We start from the raw sequence: 18,827 nt of genomic DNA on the forward strand, positions 1-18,827 counted from the left end.
CGAAAAAAATCACCAGGGGCGGTGGAAGAACGAGTGGAGAGCGTGTGCAATGAGTTCGCGATGAGAGGCACAGCAGACTAAAGAGCAGTGAACCATTATTGTTAAACTACTCCGAGCATTCCTTGCATCTTGATCGCCCTCTCCGAGTCACCAAGATATGTGTGATGAGAGATGGTATACTCCACCGTAATCGTGAGGATTGTTCTTGTATGATCCGCCGTAGTTACGGCCCCGGAGAGAATGAAGCTGGTGCCACTCGGAATCTGAGAAATCTTGGATGGAAAGGGTTCCTGCATGTGCAAAATGCACCAAAAGATGGCCTGACCACCCTGACCAACCCCAGCGTCCAGGATCTTTGTCTGTAGCCCTGGTTGGCCCTTCGCCATTCTCTGGAGACGCTAGACGTGACTAGATTTCTCAACTCAATCGCGCTTTCCCTCTCAGAATTTCGAGACCATGCAGCCTTTCTTAATCTGATTTCATTCAAGCTACAATAATTCCGCTGGTGGCCAACATTTGCGTCTACACTCGCTACGCATCCACCATCCACCGTGAGTCTGACCGCCGCAAAGTACGAGGACTCACCATCATCATCGCCGCTACTACCACTACTACTCACACCACATCTCAGACCACGCCTGTCGCTCGTGCTATCTGCGTCAACTTGTTTTAATCTTCAATCAATCCCTCCTCCTTTCCTTAATCTTCCACCACCCTTGACCGCCACATGAGTGAAGACTGATATTCTCTCCTCGCCTCATTGTACATCATTCGGCAATGCCGCTCATCCTCGACTCATCCTCCGAATCCTCTATTGAGACCCCGGTAGATGCCCAAGAGCAACGAAGGAGGATCCATCACGATGCCGATGTTTTGATCATCGGCGCTGGAGTCTTGGGCTGTGCCCTTGCAGTTGCCCTTGCAAATCAAGGCCGGAGTGTCATATTGTTGGAGAGATCTTTAAAAGAGCCAGATCGTATCGTTGGTGAATTACTTCAACCCGGAGGTGTCGAGGCCTTGACCAAACTGGGTTTGCGCCATACTCTTGATGACATTGACGCCATCCCTGTCACTGGCTATACTGTACTATACTACGACGAGAATGTTCGGATCCCATACCCTGCCAACGCCGCTGGTGATCTATATGCAAATCCGCCTTCAGAGAAACACAAACCCCACCGGCGACCCGAGGGGAGAGCTTTCCACCACGGCCGTTTCATTTCCAAGTTGCGAGGGGCTGCCCTGGCGCACCCTAACATAACGGTCTTCGAGACTGAGGCTACTACGTTAATCTCTTCCACTTATACCGACCAAATACTCGGTGTCCAAGCCATGACTCGAAAAACCCAAAAGGACTTCTTTTTCGCGTCCTTGACCGTCGCCTGCGATGGCTATGCTTCAAAATTCCGAAAATCATATCATCATATCGCACCACAAGTCAAATCCAAATTTTGGGGTCTCGAACTTATCGACTGTCCTCTGCCTACGCCGCAGAATGGTATTGTCTGCCTGGGTGATAACGCACCAGTCTTGCTCTATCAGATTGGCACACATGAAACGAGGGCGCTAGTAGATATCCCGGAGGGTCTTGAATCTACCTCCACTGCCAATGGAGGTGTCAAAGGCCATCTGGAAAGGGTTGTCCTACCTTCGCTCCCAGAACAAGTTCAACCATCGTTCCGAGCTGCTTTGGAGAAAGGACCTCTTCGGAGCATGCCAAACTCTTTGCTGCCTGCAACAACCAACAAAGCCCCTGGCTTCGCCATACTGGGGGACGCTCTAAATATGCGTCACCCACTCACGGGCGGTGGTATGACAGTAGCCCTCAATGATGTGGTCTTGATCTCCGAATTACTATCGCCTCAGTCCGTTCCAGACCTCGCTCAGACCGACATGGTTCGCAAGCAGTTCCGCGCCTTCCATTGGCGTCGCAAAAATCTAACATCCATCATCAACATCCTGGCCCAAGCTCTGTACTCACTCTTCGCTGCAGGTGACTGGCAGCTCAAATATCTACAGCAAGGCTGCTTCCGATATTTCCAGAGGGGCGGAAATTGTATTGATGGTCCAGTGGCCCTTCTAGGTGGCATCATTCGTCAGCCTCTTGTTCTCATCGATCACTTCTACAGAGTCGCATTATTAAGTATTTGGGTTTTGATCATGGAGAACGGCATTCTCCTGTTCCCCCTGAGTCTTGTCCAGGGTGTTCTGGTTTTCTGGAAAGCCTGTCAAGTGATAATGCCATTCATATTCAACGAATTGAGGAGTTGACGATTGTCTGTTATTTAGTGTACAGCACTCAGCATACAGCATCACACTGGCGTCCAGGTAATTTGAGCGATTTTGAAACTCTCTTGGTTTCTGAGCAATACCCACAGACCGAGACGAATCACACTTCTTGGGCATATATTAGAGTGCTCTTGTTAATGATATATTTATTGTGTTATAAACTACGATTAGTTCGTGAGTTCCATGATATTATTCAGGTGCTTTCACATTTTAAGGTCACAACTTTCCTCCGGCCTGTTGCTTCTGCTTCTGCTTCTCCTTGACCTTGAAAGCAGCGACCGCACCAGCCACCAATGCACCCTCATTGAACCGACTTGGATACAACCCTTTCATCCTGGCAACCAGTTCCCTAGCATTCCCGACCTCACCACCTTCAATCAACCGATCAAAGTCCTCAATATAGCGTTTCGAATTCCGCAAATGCCAAGGCCCATCAATCTCATCCGCGAGCTTATGGCCGGCGACAACCACCACGGGCCCCAGGGCCTCGACCGTCTCGATGGCCCGGATCCACTCCCTCCGCAGCGCCGCCGTGTTGGCCTCGGCAAGCATCTGATGCACCGTCCCGTACACGACGTCACCCGCGACCGCGAGTTTCAGATCCTCGCTCCACAGCACCGTGCTGCTGTGCGTGTCGGCGTGTCCGACCTCGACGGCGCGCAGAGTGAATGTCTCGTCCGTCACGCCGTCCCTGATTTGAAACTCCCCCGACGCCGCAAGCGGCTCCGCCAGCACAAATCCCATGTCGATCTGCTTGGGGAACTGGCTGCCCCACGAGCGCGCGAAGCTTTTCGGCTCGATCTGCCCGCGCATGTGCGCGACGACATCCGGCGTCGCGACCACGCGCACGCCGGGAAACCGCCTCTTCAGCGCGTTCGTCCCGAACCAGTGGTCGCCGTGCCCGTGCGTGATGTAGATGTAGTCAAGCGACGCGGGCCTCTCGGTGCCGTTTGACAGTTCTCGCTCGATCCAGTCTGCGAGCGAGGCGTTTTGGGCCTCTGTGATGGGCGTGTCGACGAGAACCGCCGATGTCGTGGTCCGGATCAGTGTGCTGGAGATGGGGGACCACGGCCCGCCGACTTTTCCGCTCGGCGCCGTCCATGGGATCGGTGGCGAGACGAATACTGATGCGCGGAGCGGCATTGTGTCCTGTGGGCGTGGTGCGAGGTACGGGTCGTAGTGCATGTATCTCTATAGAGAGCTGGATTGGGTTGGGTTGGGTTGGAGGTGGTGAGGTCGAGGAATGAGTGCAGGATTGGGAGGGATAGGGGACGGGGGAAGAGGGGAGATTGCTTGATCTATGGATATTGGATACGTATCAAGTCGAGGTGAAGTGAATGGGTATTCGGAGCATATATATATGTATATGCACGGTCTTAATCCCCATAAATCACAGACATTCCCAAGAGCGGGGAGTGAGCCAGTACATAAAAGCACACGACCTGAAGAGACGACCTGATTGATTGATCATCGAACTCTAGGAGTCTGAATCCACATACCGAAGTACCAAGAGAAGACCCAGAAGGTGGACAAACGTCGATGGTTGTATAGTAATCTTGTTCAAGTATGTCTCGACCGAGGGACAGCACAGCCTTTCCCCGCGGTTATTCGTATGGGCAAACCTTCATATTTCAAGGTTTCGGTACATCTGGCCAATCGTTCCTTTGGCTTGCAGACATAGTATCTTATACGTCGGCCTTCTGAGATCTATGTGTGTCTATATATATATATATATTTATTCTATCATGTCGTAGATTGGTGGATAGGTTTCTAATACCGAGGTGCTCTAAGGACGAATCCTCGTAAAGATACTGAGGTGACGAATAATTTTATATAGGATCGTGGAAGGAGTTCAGTATTAGTACTTGCTATACTGCGTAGTCAATGATATATACCACTTTAGAGATACTAAAACTAGAATGCTCTTTGTGATAATTTGATACTAAAATATAGAGTCAAGGTTTCGAGATGTCAGAGAGCAAGATAGAGTATATACGTGAAGATTCTCGCTATTTAGCAACTTAGGCGCCTGCTATTCACAATTCATGTATCCGAACTTTGACCCCAACAGAGGCACCAGTGATATACCCGTGCAGAAATCCATGTCGAAAGGCACCAATCGAATCCTACTCACGGTTCCATCTCACATTCAAAGCGGCCCTGTTACTCCTCCCACACACTCACCTTCCTTGCTTGTCTCCCTCCCCTCGCCATCCAACCCCTCTCGGTCACCAATTCTCCACCAAAAGCCTCCAGCCGGCCGTCGTGCCAATCGAGGTAAGCAAGGCATGGGACCAAAAAGCCGTCCCGCAGCCCTGACCGCCTTTCACGGCCGAGAGCGTCGTGCCCAGCAGACCCATGGGCAGCGCGCAAGCGACAATGACACTGACGGCGCGCCACTCGCCCGCGGCCTCGAGCACCGCCAGCGACAACCCGAGCATGAACTGGCACCCGGCGAACAGGTACACGTACACGTGCAGTGGTTGGTCCCGTGGCTGTGGGAATCCGGCCTGTTCACATACCGTGTGTGCGAGCGGCGTGAATGTCGAGATCGATATCGTCAGGAGTATTGTCGCGTAGAAGATTGCCCATGTGTATGCCCAGTTCGCGGTCGTGAGAGTAATGTCGGCCATGGTGGTTGAGCCAGGTACTGATTGAGACGCCTGGTGTCGATGGGTATATATGTTGTTCGGCAGATTTCGCACTTGGACTGTTAAGGTCGCTCTTTCGTTGCGGGCAGGGCCGCCAATGGCAGGCTTCGTGAGACCGGTGCACACTTGATCTGGAGAAAAGGGGTTGGTAGTATCTGAAAGGGTTGGAGAACATTGAGTGGGTGGTGACTAGATACTTGTAGGCAGCCTGAGCGTCTCCTTGTCACCAGGCGTCCATGGGACGCCCAATATTCCTTCCCGAGAATAGACAACAGAATCAGTGACGCAGCAACTTGAGCTAGAATAGGACGGTCCAAGTTATGTCTTGCCTAAGAGAGTAGCATTGATCATGAACGATTATACTAGATACTCAAGGTCGGAGACGCATCCGGTGCATCATGCATATGCCCTTTGCGAGATTGAGAAATGGACTACGAACCTTCCATCGCCCACCCCTTTTATTGCGTAACCCGCAGTCTCTCTAGGACATACTCGCCAGCCTTTAACGGGAGGAAATTACTCTTACCAACACAACGCTCTGGCAGGGCGGTTACCTCGCTGTCGTAGTTGATACTGAAGAAGAAAGGGATTGAGTATCTCTCGCCGCTACCTGGTTTGCTCACAACGCGATGGATCGTCGACTTGTACAGTCCGTTGGTCCATCGCATCAGGAAATCCGCCACGTTAATGGTCAAAGTTCCTGGTCGAACAGGACAAGGCCGCCAAATGGGCTGGTCGTTGGTCAGGGGGGAGGGTGGGAAGAGAATCTCGAGGCCTGATGATGAAGAGAGGAGCAGTGTAAAACATTCATAGTCGGTGTGCGCTCCGAGCCCAAGCTTGTTGGCGGCATCGGCCTCTTCCTCGGTTGGTTCTTTTTCAAGCGCAGGTTGGCCTGGGTAGTACAGCAGTCTTGCAATTCCGCCGGGATGTGTGGTGGCTGGATCGAAGTAATCTTCTTCAAGATCGAGCGATAAAGCAAACAGACGGAAGAGGTGTCGAGCCACCTGCAGCACCTGACCATAATATTCCGCAAGTCCATTGTAAAAGCCGGGCAAGTCTTGCTCTGCTGGCCATACATTGCCTGACCCAGTCTTATCGGGAGAAGTGCCATCAAGTTCGACGTACTTTCCGTCTCCACCTGTAGGGTCAAGACCCTGTTCATAACCCCAGTTGAAACCTTCCTTCGTTTCTTTCTGAGCACCGCCCTTGTCGTCTGTGTTGACATACGTTGCGTCATGAGGTTCATAACCGCGCATGAGTGCTGAATGCTTGATATGCAGTGCTTGCCTCTGCTCGTCCGATAGTTCATGGAAAAATCGACGTGCTTGCTCGACGACTTGTGCCATAGATTCTTGCCGAATGCCATGATTGCTGATCTGGAAGAAACCTGTCGTGACACATGCATCCCGGATTTGATATGCCACTGCCTTTCGAGATGCTAAATCGCCATCAAGCGAGGGGCCAATATCAATCAAAGGTACAGTGGGAAGTTCTTCAGCATTTACACCTGGTGGTGGTCTTGTCAGTGCACCGTCAAGACGCTTGCGAAGGTGGATCTGAGATGCTTCAACCTCTTCTGCAATAGTCTGTGTTTTTCGAGAGGACACAAAGTGACTGTTGGAGCCCTCGGGCACAGGCTGAGGGTTTAGGGTCGAGGTAGCCATCATATCGTTATATGCTCACTCACACTTCAGCCACTGTAGAATGAGCACAGATCAAATCTTTTGTGGTAACAAAAGTGTTCCTTTGACCTTTGACGCACAACGAAAGAATAGCCGCGGTTGGGAGTGATATGCAGAGTTACACAATCTTATAAGCGTCTCCCAAAGCACAGTCTTTTCTCCTTGGAGGCCCCCGTTTGGTGAACTTTGATACAAACTTCCTTGCCGATTGGCTTGCATGATATTGTGGGGACCCTTGCATCGGAGTAGGCCGCCTTCAATTACCAGTGGTAATTTACCACGAGGCTTTACCAACTTAGCGAGATATCGGAAATTCGGCCACGTTTGGGTACAGTGGTGGGGTGAGCTCGTGAGAAATCATCAAAGAATGGTCATAATCAGTGTGCATATCACATTTTGTCTATAGTCATAAGTCATCTAATATCGTTGAGCAGCTGTCGTGCCGTCGTGATACGGGCTGAGAAATCTGGGATGGGAGGCAAGCTCTTTACCGGTTGCAACACCTTTGTTGTAAACTTCCAAAGATCGGGCGTCTCCAACGCCGAAGGCCACCAATCGAAGAGAATAAAAGATTCTTCTGACGTCCACGGCCCGATCTCATCCTTTGGAATTGATTCCAGCTGTTGTTGCACAGAAACGTTGGTATGAGATGTCATTGCAGCAGTATCAGAAGCACATCGAGAGAGTTTGGCAGGTGATTTTCGCTTCACTGGACTACGCCTGCTGCTCAGGTTCTCTAGAACCGTCAATGGACTCCTTGGCACAGTGATGTCGCCCAAGTCTTTACTCAGGGCTTCGTCCTCGAAGGCGTTGCTTGCGGAGTACGTCCTTCGAAGGCTCCGCGGGGGAGAATGCGCAATGGGGAAAGATACCGGACCAGCATGCAGGAGACTTGTAGCTGATTCATCTTGCTCGGGCTGAGTCTGTGACATCTCGAAGCCTGCCACAATAGGACCACGTGTTTCTCTACTATCGTTGTGGAAAATTGGGTCTCTGCTTTGAATTCTATTGGACTCTGTGGATGGTGATGCCTCAATGGTGTTAGCTGAAGCAATGTTCGGGCTCGCAATCACAGCAGGCGAAGGTGACGGCGCTCTTGGATGGTCCTCTGGGACAAACAAAGGACTGGAGCAGCTGGCACTGCGGTCCACAGGTATAGGCGAGCATTTGGACACCACATTCTTGGGAGTTCTTTGGGCTGAGAGATCGATCTGAAATTTAGAGGTAGCAGAAATGTCAATTTCGGGTGAGCTTGTATCGACCAGTATAGGTGAGTGAACACTTTCCTGGGGAGATTCAGAGCTTGCAGTAGAAGCAATTGAGGGACGGCGGCTTAGCAGATGGCCAGGTGAGCCTGACAACACACAAGTCAACTTCTCTCGAGGCCGATGTTGCGGTAAGAGGAGTCGTGCAAAGCGAGCTTCAGGAAGCCGTGGTGGCATGGAAACACGAGAGGTTTCGGATTGTGGGCGCTCCTGGGTGTCCTTCAAGCGGGTTTTCTGCTTTATACCCGTGGGGTGTGCAGGTTTTCCCTTCCGGGCGGGCTTGGATTGCAGATTGGGTTTTGTTATTACCGCTTTTGAAGGTGCTGCTGCAGGTGTGGGTGCTTCGGAAGTGGTCTGGCGTACAGAGCGAGCTTTGCTTGGAGCCAGAGGGCGGGATGGTGCGTCCTCGTCAGATAGTATGTCTATAACCTCCTCGAAGCATATACTTGAAGAAGGCATTGGCCGTTGTGGGAGGCGGCTGGGCAAAATACTGGAAGCCGCCAGCGTGGGAGGGAAAGACTGAGGTGTCCCATCAGACCTCGAGATCTTGTTGGGATTGACATCCGCCTGCTGGTGATTTTCCTTGACGGCTGAAAGTCTGGGTCGTTTTGCAGGGTGTGTAGCAGGATGATGGACGTTCAAAGACTGACGTTGCTCGTATGGAGATTGTAGTGGTAGTCTCGAGCGCCCGTTGCGGCGTTGGGAAGGACCAAGGACCTCAATCAAAGATTTAGGGCGCTGAGAGGTTTGTGAGGGCAACAGCTTTGAGGGTTGGGCAGGTTGCTCAGTTCGAGGTCTTTCGAGGATGGTGGAAAGATCGGTTTCTGATCGACCAGAGAGCTGACCAACTTCAACCTTGACACCTCGATCCAGTTGAACCTCGACACCCTCTCCAAATGGCTCGGTATCTCTGTAGTGAAGATCACCAATAAAGTTCTTGGAGTCATCATAGACCATGACCCGTTGGTTGAAGGTATGGAAGCGAAGAGAACCATCGTGCCATTTCTTTGCCTTTTTGTGGAGGTCGCGGGTGTAGAGGCATTGGTATTCATGGACTGGGGCAGTATTCTGGGTGGGAGCGACGGTCAGATTAGGAGTGGACATAGGAGTGCAAGTGAGTGTTGACATGATAATACTGAATCATCATGATTCGATATACAACAGTGCATGTCGTTGGTCGCTAGCAACGCGTCGCATTCGGGGATATTGCGGGTGGTGATGAGGGAGACGCGATGGAGACGCGACTGAGGTACTCGTAACTTGTAAGTACCACTGCAGGCAGGCGCAGGCACTAATAACTCGGTCCCTACGAGCAGGTAGGGAAGTTAGGTAAGCCTGAGAAGGAAGCTGCCGTTAATAGGGCCTTATCAGGTTAAGACTTGGAATGCCATTATTAGGAAAGCATCTCCCTAGTCGGTGCTCGTAATCCTACAGTGGATCGTACCGCGGGCGGAAAGTCTCATCGGGGGGCAGTGGGCAGTGGTGGCAGGCAAAGCACGACCCCATCCCAAGCCCGTGACTTTCAGGCTCGGTCAGGTGTTTTTTGGCAGGTGGCAGTGGGAGTGGCAGTGGCAGTTGCAATTAAACCCGTTGGCTTTCAAGTTACGCGCGTCTGTTGAGGCTGGATTCCTGGAAATGAAGTGAAACGGAACATACGAACCCTGGTGCTCCTCCTGCACTGGCAATACTTTTATTCTTGTTACTATGAGTCTAATTGGGGCCAATGTCCACTACTGAACAATTGTCCTTTGTTATGATCATCCCCAGGACTGCCTCTCAGGGGGACTGAAGCCACCAACCACCCTTGCCTTCAAATCGTGATTGAGATACTCGTAATAAAAACACCACATTTTGCCCCGGCCTTGTTTTCTGCCATTCCATCTCATCCATAATTGCTTCCAACTACCACCCTTTCTCATGCTCAACTGTGATACCTTTTCGTGACCTTGAAGCCTCCACCACTCTCGAGTCTCGATTGACCCAGCTGCTGGCCAGTTCCACTGCTACCAGCACCACCGCTATCCTTCCTGTAATCCACCTTACCCGTCTCTGCATGTCTTCACCCCTCTACTCGAACTCGTCCATCTCCACACCTTGAGACTTCGTGGACCGGCTCTTGACCCTCCGCGTTTCGCTCCTTCCTTCAATCTGGACGCCCTCCACCTATCGCAAGGGCCTTGCCTTGCTACATACAACTTGGTTCTGCCTGTCGATCCAAAATGCAAAGCGTTCAGCGGCACTTTGGCAAATATATGAGGAGGAGTGCTGACGAGCATAATGTCTCCGTATTGCTCAAAGATTTTGACGAGGCCGATCATTTGTTGGCCAAGGTCCGTTCTTTGCCCTCCCAACCACTCACTGTTGCACCAACTTACCTATTCAGATCATAGAAGCATCCAAAGCCTGGAGCGAGTCCTGGGTTTCCATCTTGACCCACCAGCATCGCATCTTCGAAGAGTTTGAGGCTCTCTACAATCCTATCGTTGGGGCCGGCGAGGACTACCACGGCCATGTTGCTGTTCTCACCCCCGAACCTATCGTCCGCCGAACAAACCGAATACGGAATGAGTATGGCGACCTGAAGAAGGACTTGACCGAAGACCTCAACCAAGTCGAAGAGAGACTGATTAAACCTGCTCAGTCCGCGAAAGACGATCTGCAGTTGTTCAGAAAGACCATCAAGAAACGAGAAGACCGAAAGCTGGACTTTGAGAGATATCAATCTCGGGTGGACGGTGCCCTCAAGAAAACAAAGCGCTCCGAGAGGGATAACGCCGCCTTGCTAAAGTCCCAGGCCGACCTGGCTGCTGCTACAGAGGCATATCAAGCGGCAGATGATCATTTGAGGAATTGTCTACCCCGTCTGTTGACCTCTGTCTTCTCTTTGCTCCCTCACTTCCTCGCTGCTCAGATTCAGATCCAAAATGGTCTTTTGGGGCATTACTACACCATGTTACATGCTTATTGCTCCGAGGAGGGTTTCCCTTCCCCGGCCCCGCCGATGGATGAGGTAATCCGAATGTGGGATGATGCGTTCAAACCTGTCCAGCAAGAAGCCGAGTCATTGCCCTTCCTGGCCAGCGGGAAGGCGGTTAGGATGCCCATGAATCAGGAAAACGGCCACGGTCCAGGTCATACCAATGGCTATCGGCGTCCCAGTGCTACATCAGCTTTCAATCGAACGCAATCAGTCTCTCCCGCCAGAGCCCTGCCTCCATCCCCTTCTTACGATAACAAACCAAAGATTGCCTCCTCCCCATCCGGACTGTCATTACTCTCTCCACCAACCCCTCAAGAGACCCTTCCAAGTCCATCGCCATCCACTTCACTCTATCAGACCCCGATGTCTTTCTCCCCTGCCGGACCAAACGTCGACTATTTCTCACGTGACCGGCAGCCGTCGAGTACATCACTGTCATCTGCCATTTCAAGTTCTATTGCGCAGAAAAAGAGACCTCCGCCCCCACCTCCAAGACTTCCCTCTCAACCATCATTGTTCGTAACAGCTTTGTACGATTTTGACGGCCAGAGTGTGGGTGACCTGATCTTCCGGGAAGGTGACAGGATTCGTGTACTCAAGAAGACGGAAAGTACGGACGACTGGTGGCAGGGTGAGCTAAGAGGTACCAAAGGGCCCTTTCCTGCCAACTATTGCCAGTGAGATCTCTCTTGAATGGAGTTTCATTGATCTTGCGGGTTCGAAACCAGAGCAACGTGTTTTACGCACAACAGACAGCCATGCTCAGCATCCGAGAAATATACCTGGCGCGTCGATTGCTTTTATTGTCATACCAGGATCATATGACCAATGGTTTTCGTTGAGCTCCAGAGTTGAATTGGGATCACACAGTGCATTTATTGGCAACAGGGCAAGCGAGCATGTTTATGGCCGCAATTGCGGGATGAGGACGAATTCAAGATACCAAGATACCCAGCATATTGATAATGACAAAATTATTGATGAGTACGGCACCCACACGGGCGCCCCTACCCAAGACAGACCACGCCATTGTGATGTATCTGTCCATCTGTGACTTTCCGATTCCACACATGAACAGAGGAACCGATGACGATGTTATTGAAATAAACCTGAGCACCATGGACAAATACAATACCTACCTACTTAGCAACATATATGGCAAGCTGCATTTCAAGCACTGATGTTTCTCGCCGGAAAGAAAAAGGAGACCTACCAGCCATGGCCAGTCAGGCTCTTATATGTCTGCAACAGCAACAGCGCCTTTCTGTTTGAATCCAGACAAAGGGACCCCCCATCTAGAGCCAGTGTCAAGCCTAACCTAACCCGACCGACCGACAAATGAAGAGGCTTTTGTCTTTCTACAGTGCAAGCTTGTAGTTTAGTCAAAACAGAGAAACATAGATCTGGAAGAAGAGGTATGGTTCATGCTACATAAGTGGTGTCATATACCATCTGCTCAAGGTCGGAACTAATATAAAGCCATGGGGTATCAGAGTCCAGCAGACCTCAAGGTCCCGAGCCATTCTTGAGTCGTATACTGTCTCGCTTCGTGTCGGTTTCAGTAAGCTATATCATTCAGTACTCGTCTGGATCCTGTTCGCTAGTCTTAAAATATCTGACGTTGTCAATTTCGTAAATAAGCCGCTAGCCCGGTTTCGGCTTTCATCGGCACAATGCAGCCACCCAGGGCATGATAGAGTTCGTGGATCACTAACGTTATTTCCCACCCTGTCGTCGGCCGTGCTCAATGATCACAGCGTACGAGGTAGAGTATTAGCTGAAAGACGTGTTTGAATGATCCACGACTTCTGACGTCCGCTAGGCGCCAGCGATCGTCCATCAGCCAGCACTTTAGCATTTCCTTTCTCCATCTCACTCCTGACCTTGTTCCGAGACTCGAGTCCACGGATTGCTTCAGATCTTTTCCCGGACATGTTCAGCCTGGGTAGCCTGAGCCTTCTCGATTTGGACAGTGGCGCTCTCAGCATCGATGGACTTGGCGCGGAGCTCGGTCTCGGTCACACCGGCGGGCTTGCTAAGCTCAAATCTTGCACCACGGCGTTCTGGACCTAAGGCTGTGGTGACGATGATGCCGAGAGCGATGATGACGGTCGCAATACCCATAACTGGGCCGTATGCTTCAACAGGCTCGCCATCTGGGCCCTTGACGAAGGTCTTCTCCGAGATGGCGTTCACGATCTGTGCTGAGGGTGAGGAGATCATGTTTCCGATTTGGTAGGTGATACCGACGAATGAGGATCTGAATGCGGGTGGGGAGAGTTCGTTCAAGTGGATTGGAATGACACCCCACGCACCCTGCACGAAAAACTGCATGAAGAAGCCCGAGGCTGAAAGACTGCGTTCGGAGGTGGGAAGGATCCAGGCTGGGATGAGAATTGCAGACATCAAGGCCGAGCCAACGATTGCGCGACGTCGCCCGATCCATTGAGAGGCATATCCGATGATCGAACCACCGACACAGGCTCCAGTCTTCATGAGTATGGACGCGCGCGAAGCCTGAGCGTTGTTCATCTCCTTCTGGGTTAGCATGAAGGTCGTATAACTATCCTGGCTCGTATGGGAGTAATAGTTGAACCAGGTCATCAGAATGATGCAGTAAATGCACATGCGCCATTCTTCTTTGAGCATCTTGCGGGTTTCTGCCCAGAAGGCCGAAGGAGATGTCTTACCCTTGCCTTCTCTTTTGGCCTCGGTGAATTGCTGGGACTCTGGGAAGGCGATTCTGATAAGACCAACTGCGATCGAGAGACCGGTGCCAATCCAGAAAACCGTTTTCCAGGAATTTGTCGAGCCGCCGACACCCAGGTTACAACTGGCGGCAATCACATAGCCGAGCGAATATCCTTGTTGAAGGATACCTGACATAAGTCCTCGAGCATCCACAGGACAATTTTCAAGCGCCATTGCAATGGCATTGCCATAGACACCACCCATGAACAAGCCAAAAAGAGATCGAACCGCCAAGAACTGACTGAATGTGGAGCTGTAGATAGTGGCAACCTGGAGCAGGCCCAAAACCAGCATGTTAATTACCATGGGCCACTTTCGCCCAAATTTGTCTCCTGCAGCGCCAAAGAAGGCGGCTCCTACGGAGCGGAGCAAGAGTGTCAGCGTGATGGCAGTTGTGATATTGGTTTTGCTGGTGTCGTAATATTTTGCTAACTTGGCGGTCTGAATAGACAAGGCGTGGAAGTCGAAAGCATCGGCCATCCAGGCGGACAAGCCAACGAGGAAGAAGAGCCAGCCCTTTGCGTCAAGCTGAGCGAACAGGCTGATGGGGTTTTTCAGAGGTTGTGGGCTCTGCCACTCGCAATGAGTTTCACCAGCCTCATTGGTGATGGCGACTCGCTGCTTCCATTTGAAGAGGTCAGAGAGCGATTGTTTGGCCGTCGCGAAAGTGCCTCTGACGATGGGGTCAGCGGGCTCCCGAGTTGGTTCGGCCATTCTGAGAGGTAAGGATACTTGTAAAGAGGTTGTATTGAAAGAAATTGGAATGAAGCAGGTAGGAGAAGGTTATTGGAGCCGTCTGTGGTGTGAGCTGAGGGTCTACACAAACACCTGGGGAGGACGTGCCTTTTTATCTTCCCCAGTGAAGGTTGGGGGCAAGAGCACGGTCGCGATTTCACCCGGAGAAGATAGACGGCTGATCTCACAATGGATCACGAAATTACACGACCTACCAGGAATAGACAAAACAGAAAGGAAAACGAGGAATACCCCACCAAGAGGATGGATTCTGGAGTACAAGGGTGTCACAGGCGACGACGTACAAGCAAGGGTCCATGGATGTGGACGTTACACATGGGGGATTATCGTGAAAAAGATAACAGTGTATTGGGCCAACAGCTGATCAATCGAATACATGGTTGTATGTAGTACGAGCAGCCTTGTTGCCGTCGTTCCCGTCCTATCTTTCTATCCTCGAGCATCAGCATGACATCAAAGTTTCTGGTCGAATAGAAGCTCGTATTGACTGCTTCATGGCGGAGCTTGAGTGCCAGTTCAAGCATGGCCGAGAAAGTCTTGTAGCAAGCCACAGGTCGTGCTGGTCATCCACCGTGGACTGACAAGACGTCTGAGGCTGCAGAGACTTGACAGGACGAGTTGTCATTGGTGGGGAGGAGACACATGCTGGTGAGTGAGGCCGCTATTCTGCTCGGCCGATGTCACCTTCGAACCTCAAAGCATACCAGAATGCCGATCGAGAAGGCGGGATGAGCTACGCGGGCCTATCGACATCGAGTGACAATCCGGGGGTCGGTGTTTGACCGTGGAAGAAGCAGCAAAACTAGGACTTTACCAAGAGATTCCAAGAGGACCGGACAGTCTGGGCAGAGCTGGGCATGATCATTGTAATAGCCACCAGAAGTGGGGTACCATGTAGCCAAAGCTTGACGGTCAGGCTTGATCTGATGTTGGACACATGAGAGCGTACGCAAAACAGGTGTCGTCTATTTACGAATCTCCGATGAAGGACGTCCTGTAAAACTGAGGCAGAAAACCCATGATATTCGAGAACGTTGAGATCTTGAAAACCATTCCACTGTGATCGACGTGGAGTCGAACGAGCGGAGATCTTGGCTCATGGGGCAAAGGGCGCCCACACTCTCTCGAACTCCATCTTCGAGTTCAAGGTGGCGTGTGATGTGCACAAGGGTTTCTAGACTCCATCCAGGAAGGAGCATTTGTCTATCCAACGTAAAACCTCCATTGGGATCTAACGATTAGTGGATATTATCTCAGAGTCAGATGGAGTCGCATTGCATGGGCATAGACATGGGAATGGCTGCTTTGGCCCTTGCGTCTGATGCCCGGACTGCTTAATGGAGTAAATGGTTTTCGCTAAGTAAAAGGAACCAACATTTGTTCTAGAGCAACGAAGAAGATCCGGAAGATCTCAGCCGGCAAATATCGGACAGGAAGGCCGGTTTGATTACTCCACAACAACTAGTGGGCGATGGAGTGACTCATTGGACAGCGGTTCCGAAATGAGAAATCTTCTAGAAAATCCATCTGTGCGAGGCGAAACGACCAGCCTTTAGAGAAACATGTTGGGGTGTGAATGACTGATCTTTCTCCCGGTGCTCGCTCTCTACCTCGTACCCCTTTTGAACATCACGAGGTTATCTTTCGGTCGCTAAGCTTCTAGGCTTAGCACGGGTTTAGTCTTGGACAACAGGGATTTATCGACCACAAAAAATTAAAGAACCCGTTTGGTTTTACCAACGACTCAAAATCCACTAGAGACTTACGGAGTCCCATAGATCTGCTCTGGCTTTCGCCTGATATCGGTACTTGTAACTCGTTGCATCAACAGGAACCCGAATCAATCCTTCGAGAACAATGCCTGTTTCAGACTCTCCAGCCGACCTCCCCGCCAAACCCGATATCACGGTCAAGGGCCTGGATTACAAGTTCCAGGATGGCTCGCTAGGTCTACAAGGCATCAACCTAGACCTGCCTGCTGGCAGCCGCACGCTTCTCATTGGGGCCAATGGCGCCGGCAAGACCACCTTACTCCGGCTGCTGTCTGGGAAAAGGCTTGCTCCGTCCGAGACAATTCGTATTGCCGGGGTCGACCCATTCGCCGCCGGCCTCGAAGGCGTGACCTATCTAGGGCTGGAATGGGTCTTAAACCCTATTGTACGTACTGACATTGCTGTCCCCATCCTGTTGGATTCCGTGGGCGGCAAACACTACTCTGCCCGTCGGGACGAGCTCGTGAAAATTCTTGATATCGATTTACGCTGGCGAATGCATGCGGTCAGTGACGGCGAGAGACGGAGGGTTCAATTGGCCATGGGCCTGATCAAACCATGGGATGTACTGCTATTGGACGAGATCACAGTCGACTTGGATCTACTGAGTCGAAGCAATTTCCTTTACTGGTTGAGGAATGAGACAGAAACGAGAGGCGCCACCGTCGTCTATGCCACCCACATCCTCGACAATCTCGTTGGCTGGCCCACACATCTTGCACACATGCACCTGGGTAAGGTCAAGGAATGGGGTGCCATGGCAAAGTACGACGCCGAGACAGACTCTTACAACAACAGTGGCAACAGCAAGTTAGGTGAGCTCGTCTTGAAATGGTTGAAGGAAGATTTGGCCGAGCGTGGGCCTAGGAATAGATCGGCTGAAGATAAGACATATGAGAATCTAGAAGGAAAGGGGGGATACGGCCAAGAGAAACGGGAATGATTGTGGACTGATCGCTCTCGACTCTCTGCTGTTGGCAAGGAGTTTGCTTTTCTTTCATCCATCCTGATACCCTATCTGATCTTCAACAAGATCATGAGCAGCATGCATTCACGGCGCTTGGGTGGGGAACAAAGAATTGGTCTTAACACCATGTCTAGACATTCATTATCATCGAAATCAATATCAGAATTTCTCCTAACTCTCACTCAACTTACAGTCTGCTCTATGCTTCCTTGTTGAGACCTTGAGGACGCCTGAGTGATAGAGAGATCATCGACAAGATCAAGATGACTCCAGAAAGCTTCACCTTGTCTGCACCCATCGCCTTTGGGAGATTCGACTCGATCGTCTGTCGGCCTGGAAGATCTCCGTATCCGCTAACGTGTCGCGATGTGTACAAGACAAAAGGAGGACCTATCAATACTTATTGTCTCTGGTGTCCGAGTCCACGCCAACCCCCAGCTTGTTCATGAAACTGGTGTACTCCAAGAATAGACAACATCCCCAGTTTGGGTCGGCCTATCTTGCGCTCTTGCACTTCACCCTCTCCACTCCCAGCCGTGAAGAGACAAAGGACAGACCCGCCATCAAAAGATACAATCAACTGGCCAAGCGCCCATGCGCGGAACAGTCTCTAACGTCCTGACTATACCATGATATCAAGGAAATTTCTCCATATCTATCGTGAATCGCTTACCCTCACCCTCACCCTCACCATCGGCAGACCCCATAGACTCCTTGTCCCCAGCACAATCTCAACCTGACGTGCCTCATCATCACACCGGATGCAATCTGAATTCGAATTCTTAGTCCTTGGTACTGAAGAGTGCAGGACCAGGTTTAAAGCTCGTAATATTAGCGGAGACCGCTGGTCTTAAATCTAACGTCACAGGTTCTGTTGAGCCACATATGGGCACCGCCGTTAAATTGATATATATCGGGGTCTCCTCATCTTTTAGGATCTCGTCGCTGTCCGTACAGTAGCTCTTAATCAATCGCTGCCTGAAGGATAAATTGTCATGGGATGTTTTGTTTGGTGATATGTCAGAATTTTAAGCGTGTTAACTTTACAGGAACTGGCGCATTAATACCGTGACGGCAACAGTTGGACCATTTCGAACGGGTGAAAGCCATGTGCGCAACGAGTCTCGATATCGACCTCTGGCACCTCCTCGATCAAGCGCCCCTGTTAGGTAGCCTACATCATGCTTCGGATATGTCCCCGCCCTAATCTCCTGCCAGCCCGCCCTGGGCAAAGACAGTCCATGGCAAGACGTCCGACATCTCGGGCGGCCAGCGCTTCTGAGCGAGGACCTCGCGGCTCATACGTTCTGTCAGTAGGGAGGTCGTGAGCTTTCGGCACAAGCGGGGGCGATATCATCCTCCGTGCGGAATCTGTCTTGGACGTACGTGCAACCGGCCTTGGGGAGACAGGGAGGGAGTCGTGCATACCAGAGAAGCGCTTGATCGTGCCATATCACCCTTCATAGATCGGTTTGGATATGGCCATCTGCCGGTGAGACTCACCACCAACAGCATCATCATAGACGCGAGCACAAATCTTTCCAGTTGTGCAGAGCACGTAGGCTCATATCCACTCGATTGTCCCCCCCTCCCCCTCCCCAAAAGGTGCCTAGTTCTGCACCAATTAGCGTCAATCAAGACTTCCAAAGCATTATGCAGCGATCAAGCAGAAAAGGGGTTTGAATTATTGCTACACTCCAGAATTGACGATTAG

General features: G+C 51.2%; 8 protein-coding genes across 8 annotated transcripts; 3 read left to right on the plus strand and 5 right to left on the minus strand.

The window, feature by feature from the left end:
* Window positions 1–777: 777 nt before the first annotated feature.
* On the plus strand, window positions 778–2,271 carry LTR84_008049 (uncharacterized protein; the record flags this gene model as incomplete). Its single annotated transcript, XM_064851599.1, has 1 exon — window positions 778–2,271. The coding sequence occupies one exon, from the start codon at window positions 778–780 to the stop codon at window positions 2,269–2,271; it is 1,494 nt and encodes a 497-aa protein (XP_064710602.1).
* A 234-nt stretch (window positions 2,272–2,505) lies between these two features.
* LTR84_008050 (uncharacterized protein) lies at window positions 2,506–3,432 on the minus strand (the record flags this gene model as incomplete). The annotated part of the gene is made up of 1 exon (XM_064851600.1): window positions 2,506–3,432. The coding sequence occupies one exon, from the start codon at window positions 3,430–3,432 to the stop codon at window positions 2,506–2,508; it is 927 nt and encodes a 308-aa protein (XP_064710603.1).
* Window positions 3,433–4,517: 1,085 nt separating this feature from the next.
* LTR84_008051 (uncharacterized protein) lies at window positions 4,518–4,922 on the minus strand (the record flags this gene model as incomplete). Its single annotated transcript, XM_064851601.1, has 1 exon — window positions 4,518–4,922. One exon carries the CDS (start codon window positions 4,920–4,922, stop codon window positions 4,518–4,520), a length of 405 nt encoding a protein of 134 aa, XP_064710604.1.
* Window positions 4,923–5,398: 476 nt separating this feature from the next.
* On the minus strand, window positions 5,399–6,604 carry LTR84_008052 (uncharacterized protein; the record flags this gene model as incomplete). Its single annotated transcript, XM_064851602.1, has 1 exon — window positions 5,399–6,604. One exon carries the CDS (start codon window positions 6,602–6,604, stop codon window positions 5,399–5,401), a length of 1,206 nt encoding a protein of 401 aa, XP_064710605.1.
* Window positions 6,605–7,035: 431 nt separating this feature from the next.
* On the minus strand, window positions 7,036–9,015 carry LTR84_008053 (uncharacterized protein; the record flags this gene model as incomplete). The annotated part of the gene is made up of 1 exon (XM_064851603.1): window positions 7,036–9,015. One exon carries the CDS (start codon window positions 9,013–9,015, stop codon window positions 7,036–7,038), a length of 1,980 nt encoding a protein of 659 aa, XP_064710606.1.
* A 1,091-nt stretch (window positions 9,016–10,106) lies between these two features.
* Window positions 10,107–11,548, plus strand: LTR84_008054 (uncharacterized protein; the record flags this gene model as incomplete). The annotated part of the gene is made up of 2 exons (XM_064851604.1): window positions 10,107–10,217; window positions 10,271–11,548. 2 exons carry the CDS (start codon window positions 10,107–10,109, stop codon window positions 11,546–11,548), a joined length of 1,389 nt encoding a protein of 462 aa, XP_064710607.1.
* Window positions 11,549–12,781: 1,233 nt separating this feature from the next.
* On the minus strand, window positions 12,782–14,332 carry LTR84_008055 (uncharacterized protein; the record flags this gene model as incomplete). Its single annotated transcript, XM_064851605.1, has 1 exon — window positions 12,782–14,332. One exon carries the CDS (start codon window positions 14,330–14,332, stop codon window positions 12,782–12,784), a length of 1,551 nt encoding a protein of 516 aa, XP_064710608.1.
* A 1,899-nt stretch (window positions 14,333–16,231) lies between these two features.
* LTR84_008056 (uncharacterized protein) lies at window positions 16,232–17,089 on the plus strand (the record flags this gene model as incomplete). The annotated part of the gene is made up of 1 exon (XM_064851606.1): window positions 16,232–17,089. One exon carries the CDS (start codon window positions 16,232–16,234, stop codon window positions 17,087–17,089), a length of 858 nt encoding a protein of 285 aa, XP_064710609.1.
* Window positions 17,090–18,827: the final 1,738 nt, after the last annotated feature.

Source organism: Exophiala bonariae (genome assembly GCF_035927105.1).
Source record: "Exophiala bonariae strain CCFEE 5792 chromosome Unknown scaffold_3, whole genome shotgun sequence".
Lineage (NCBI taxonomy): Eukaryota > Fungi > Ascomycota > Eurotiomycetes > Chaetothyriales > Herpotrichiellaceae > Exophiala > Exophiala bonariae.